The sequence below is a fragment of the Aptenodytes forsteri genome, unplaced genomic scaffold (genome assembly GCF_000699145.1).
Source record: "Aptenodytes forsteri isolate BGI_AS27 unplaced genomic scaffold, ASM69914v1 Scaffold96, whole genome shotgun sequence".
Lineage (NCBI taxonomy): Eukaryota > Metazoa > Chordata > Aves > Sphenisciformes > Spheniscidae > Aptenodytes > Aptenodytes forsteri.
In genome coordinates this window covers 4,134,654-4,140,653 of record NW_008795029.1, presented here as the reverse complement: position 1 = coordinate 4,140,653, position 6,000 = coordinate 4,134,654, and the positions used below count along the sequence as shown (strand labels likewise).

The 6,000-nt window shown below is 45.6% G+C and overlaps 1 protein-coding gene across 1 annotated transcript in view; it reads left to right on the top strand.

Moving 5' to 3' along the window:
• Positions 1-6,000, top strand: part of SH3RF3 (SH3 domain containing ring finger 3) — a 93,724-nt gene that overhangs the window by 59,570 nt on the left and 28,154 nt on the right. Inside the window, exon 10 of the mRNA XM_009276158.1 lies at positions 214-524. Within this exon, the coding sequence (XP_009274433.1) occupies positions 214-524 (311 nt within the window). The remainder of the gene's footprint in view (positions 1-213; positions 525-6,000) is intronic.

Sequence of the window (6,000 nt, the reverse complement as noted above, 5' to 3'; positions counted from 1 at the left end):
GTGGCCCAGCCATTTTGGTGACTGCAGACAGGCCTTTCGCAGCCAGGAGGGGGATTTCTAGGATTTAGCTGAAAACACTTGCAGGCTGAGATATTCTGGGTTAAAGCTAAGAGCTTAGCTCTCCGTCGGGCCCTGGCATGTCGTGGCAGCGATAGCCACTGAAGGGCCAGGTCTGGCAGTGCATGGGGGGCTTAACCGTGCTCTGTACTCCCTCCGCAGCTCACCCCCCGGTGCCGGCCCCGGAGCGGCCCACTGCCACGGTCTCGCCCCTGCGAACGCCCAGCTCGCCCTCCCGCCTGCCAGCAGCAGCCATCCGGCCTCACCCCGCCATCTCCCCGCAGCACAGCCACCAGCCGCCCGTCCCAGGGGCCCGGCCCCTCATCCCCCTCACCTCCGCCGCCGCCGCCATCACCCCACCCAACGTCAGCGCCGCCCACCTCAACGGCGAGGTGGGCGGTGGGCCCCTGGGTGGCCCTGTCACCCCTGGCCCCGCCGGCAAGGCCGAGGAGAGGAAGAATGAGAAGGTAAGGGCTGCCGCGCCCCCACCGTGCCCCGCGCTCTCGCTGCCTCTCCCTCCCATGGGGTTGTCGAGGAGGGACCCTGCGGCCACCCGGGAGGACGGAAGCTGATTTTCATCGCCTGCCAGCTTGGGCATCCTCGTCTCACATTGTTTTCACGCTTCATCCATCTCCAACGCTGCTCTCACATTACGCACTCGCAGCTGGGAAACTAATGGGCTGAATTTGTGTGTTTCTTCCAACGATTGGCGCCTGGATCTGCAAATTTGCAGTGGTGTAGAAAGATCTTATAGCAGGCTCTTGGTCATCGAAACCAGATGGCTAAGTCAGAAGCCGTCTGCCTCGCTACATGGAAGAAGCTGATGGTAGTACCAGCCCCAGGGCAGGTGCCACAGGCACAGTAAAACACTGGCTCGTGAGTGGCAGGAGCTGTTTTACTGCTCCAGAAACCTCTCAGTTTCTTGCAGAAACTTTCATTGCAGTGGCACAGCCAAATGGGGAGAAGGGAATTAAATACGGCTGATTGGGACATAGGTACGATGCACTGTAGGTTCAATCTCTTAGGAGCCAGCAGTGGGACCCATAGCTGAGTGCCCATCCCTTGTGCACCTTGCTAAGGAAAGCCAGCGTGGAGAGCTGCTTTAAGCTCCCAGCCTTCTAGGTTCTTGGCAAATATTTTGCTTTCACCAAATGTTAACATTGTGTTAGCACTTCCCATTTATCAATGCTCAGGATTATCTCCGTACTGCTTAGCAGAACCCACTGATACAAACTGCCTGCTGGAAGCCAGATCCTGGTTTGTATCTGAGCAGGAGGAAGAGATGTGGGGGTCTGCTTTTCCTTTGGACCTGCAAAAAATCCTTTGCATATATTTCCTGAGCTTTTCCATGATGACAGGCGCATACGGGGTAAACATTACTTTGTACATGGTAATGCTGAGGTTGCAGGTCTCACGTGTGGTCAGGGTCACAGATAACCCCTAGTTTCACAAGATGAGGAATACAAGTTTAAAAAAAAGTCCTTTCCTTAATCCTGTCTTGAATTTTCTCTGAGTGCCTTTCGGTGAAAGAAGAAGGGTGTAGAACTTCTGCCCTGGATGTGAAATTTAGGTACTTGTTTACAAAGAATGCCTTCCACATGTGTGTCAAGGACTGCATGCTGTGCGAGCAGAACAATACCTGCTACTTCTGCAAGCCCAAGGAATTGTATGGTATTTGGCAGAAGGTGGTAGATCTGCACGTTACCTCAGAGCTTTGTGTACTGGCTTATTTAATACTTCCTAAAACATATCATGCTATTCTATAGGTCCATATATTTTAATTCATGTGGGACTGCACACTGAAATTTCCTAGGCAAAATTATATCAAGTCCCTTCCTAAGGTACTGGCTAACCTTTCCCAAGCTGTTACAGCTTTAAGTTACTGAATTTGGATGCAGGGAAGTAAAGTTACGGGTTTTTGGAGCTCCATGGATGAAGGGGAGAAGCAAATAATATACTACATCATTGCAATGAGCATTGCCAAAGACCAGTTCAGTACCTGGGAAGTATCAGAGAGAAGTGACAATAAAAAAATTCATCTCTGACTGGGTTGGGTGGTGCATAACTGCCCTGTGTTGAACAATATATTCCTGAATCTCCTCCATGTCATATTTCACTTTCATTTTAGAAAGATCTGAGTTAACGATGCTTCCTTTCCTTTTAGAAGTAGTGACTGATGTTTTGCCAGTTAAGTTGTGTTCCTATTCTTTGCATAAACCCAAATATTTCTTTGAAGCAGATGAGAGCTTGGATAATGCCAGACTGAAAGCCATATAACTATTCAAAAAGGAATCTGTGAGTCAGAACTGGAGCCATATCTGGAACCACACTTGCTATTTCCAAAGTGGAGGCTGGTTGGGCAGGTTTATTTGTAAATACAGAACAGTCATAACACCCAGAAGGAATATCTGTGGAGAGAGGCAATATCTGTTATCAGTATACCTGATAGGAAAAAACAGACAAGTCTGAGGGGCAAAAAACAGAAGCAGGGACATAACTAGCAAACTGCCAGATAAGCAAAGATCGGAAGCAATTTATCTGAGTTCAGTTTCATTATATTAATCACTCACATACTTTGAGATGAAAGGAACAGAGGGATGTTAGTAAGAGGAGCGGTAATAAGGTCTTCAGCTCTCCTGAACACAGGATGGAAGAAACGCACAGGTAATTATCTCCTGAGAAACTGAGATTAGCAAGTCGTATCTGAGGTAAATTGTAATGTGCCATAAAATTAGCATTGTTGTTGGAATCAACAATTTTTGGTGTCCCATCAAATTATTAATTTTAATCCCAGCTTAGTCTTTCTAGTTTCTTTTGTAGGATTCCCTTGAGGATGAGGGCTGAATGATCAGAGGGAGAATGGCTGTTTTGGGAAACATCCTCTTGTTATTAACCATGTTTTTCTTTCACACACTGATTGTCAGCATAAGTTCACTACGGTACAGAGGGCACATGGTATGGAGAAAGTAGTAGTTTGCATTTGGGGACAGACATGCTGAGGATCCATTGGTTTTCACGGTTCTGTTGTAGAAGATGTTTCTTTTGAGGGCTATGGAGATAAATTGCAATTTTTGCATTTATCACTGATACAGTCAGATATATTGGTCCTTGGGAAATTCTCTTCAGATGATAAGTTTAGCAAAGTTGGTTGGCTGCTTGAAGGCTGGGCTGGGGGATAGTGGGGAAAAGTATTTTAAACTATGATCTTCTACCAATTTATGTTTTATGATTTCCCACCTAGATTCCACTCAAGGATACCAAATGTGACATCAAGGGGCAGCTGCTGTAGTGAGTCTGTATATGCTATTTGGGTTGCTTGTTCCAAGACAGAATTGTCTTTACCTTGGGAACAGCCTTGCTGAGTGTACTGGTGAGGTCATCACTGTCAATGCTTTCCTCTGTGCAAATGTTTATAGGCCTATATCACAGGTTCCTGTTGGTGTGCAGCAGTCAGATATCTTGGCACATCCCAAGATGTCTCTAAAATCAAGGGACTCTGATTCCAATTTTTACTTGTTTCCTTGTGGTTTAAAGGCAAGTGGCAGAAATAATCCTAAGGATTATGGTTTTCAGCTCAGCAGGAATGGTTTTCTTGCTCATCTTCTATTAATATAGCAAATAAATCCTTAAGTCTATTTTTTGACATCTCTAGTTCTCTACTTCAGCTTACTTCTTGAAGGTCTTGATCCAGACTTCCAAACCTGCAGGTGAACCTTGGCACCTATGTTAATTTGGGCACCCTAATAATAGTGTCTTACTGTCATACTCCTGCTGACTTAATCAGGAGGTAAAATATGACCTTCACGCCAGTCTTCACTTGACAGTATGCAGATACCCCTGGATAGGATCCGATCCTATCCTATCTGGGCTTGTGCTCTGCTTCTCAGCTCCTTGACTAGCCTCTTGTCCACTTAGGGAACAGTTTCAAAGCTGCTCTCCTTTGCCAGCTGCTGGTGGTAGCCAGTGAAAGACTGAGCAATAGATAGTGCTTAAGTCCACTGTGCAACAGTGCTCGAGAAGTGCTCAGGCAGCCGAGCAGGCTTAGAAGTAGAGCACTTGAAAATCAAAGTTGTTTCAGTGCTATATGGACGCGGTACAAAGCAGCAGGAAAGGCGGCTCACACAGAGGTAGCACAGACACTACAGGAATAACAAGTTGGGGACTGAATAAAGGCAGAAATCAAAGAGGTAACGGTGATCAGGGCAGCATAGGAGAGAGAAGAGCATTAGCAGCTGCTGGGAGATATAGCAGGGGGCACTGGAGAAGGGGTGCCAGTGGGGAGGGTGGAGGTGAAGGGTGCTGTGTAAAGCCCATGGGGAGGGGTCCTGAAACAGGAAAGTTGGAATATAGGGGCTGAAATTTATCTAAAGAAGGCAGTTGAAGAAAGGAAGGTGTAAAGGAGACTCCTTCTTCTTTTTCTCAAATATTTCCAGCTTGAGGCCAATTTTTCTTCTTTTCCAAGAAGGAGTTTTCCTTCTCCAGAAGGAAAATAATAATTCTCCCCCAAAGTCACTCTATTCCAGGTTAGGAACAGGAGCGTCCCAAAGACATCACAGGGACAGGAGGGAGGTAAAACAGAGAGCAAACGGGGAACACTCCGTTTCCTTTAAGGGTGGGGGGTGGTATCGGGTGTCCTTTGAGCTCTCACTTCATCATTTGCTGGTAATATCTGCATGTGTAACCATCTGAAACTCAGAGAATTCAATCCCAGTTCCCGAATCTTCTGAACATCTGAAAGAAAGGGATGGAGATCCCAGCTGTGGAATGGAAGCAAAACCCTGTGTTTTGGGGGCTTTTTTAAATGGGGACCCTGCTTTTTCAGTCATGATGAGCACTGCCCAAGTTCAACTGGTAGATTACAGCTGAGAGCTTGCAATTATGGCATGACTACCGCTTGACCTCAGTCAATTTTTGCTATAATAGTTTCTGCAGTACATAATCTGGGCTGATGCTTAATACCTCTGATAAAACCACTTGTTTGAATGAATTAATGCATTTCTCATTAAATGCGCTCCTCATTACGTTAATCAAATCAAGCAAATCATGCTGGGTGGTTTGACCACTGTAATTAAACTTTCTTTAAATCCACTCATTTGGCTTTTGATGAGGATTTTGATTAAACTCTTCCAAAATGTCTGGCCCAATATGTGCTAAAGAGGAAAATAAGAGCTTGCACTAGCGAGCAAGCCATTAATTCATCACTGAGTTACACCAATTCCTTACTGTTTTACCTAGCCAGAGTATATAGAAATATTTGAAAATTGGCAATGTAAAATTAAATGTTTCTTACAAGTGTGCTGAGAGAACACATCTGTTTGCAGCTTTAAATTTGGTAATTGTGTCCCTGGAATATATAGAAGATCTGGATAAGCAAGTTACAACAAATGGGAAAATACACTGTTTACTGATGTTAAGATAACAAGAGACACATCTTCAGAAAATTACTTTGAACATGCACCAACAGTTTTGCATGTGAAGATTGAATCAGTAAACATCTGTCTGTTCTCGCCACTGTCACTCACTTTCTCAAATATCGGTCCTTCTGCTCAAAATAGCTGCATTCCTCAAATGATACCGTATGTTTGGCATGATCCTGGTGTAAGGACTACATTACAAAACAGAACAAGCCAAGACCTGTTTTCTGGCCCTGCAAGTGTCCCTGCATGACTCGCATCCACACTTCTAAGCTTTCTTGTCCGCCCAAAATAGGGTGACTGCATCCAGAGTGCTCATTGAGAACAGTCCTGGTACGTGGTGTGGCCCAAACCATGCCCATACGTTGCCCCGAGAGCGTGCTAGTTGATATAAGCCAAACCCACAATGGTTAAAGGATGCGGACCAGGGTTTGATGCTAAATCCTGGCCTTGTTTTATATGCCAGTATAGGCATGACCAGAGAGACTTCCCTCTCCACCGCTTCCCCTTTCTGCCAGTGCCTTCCTCT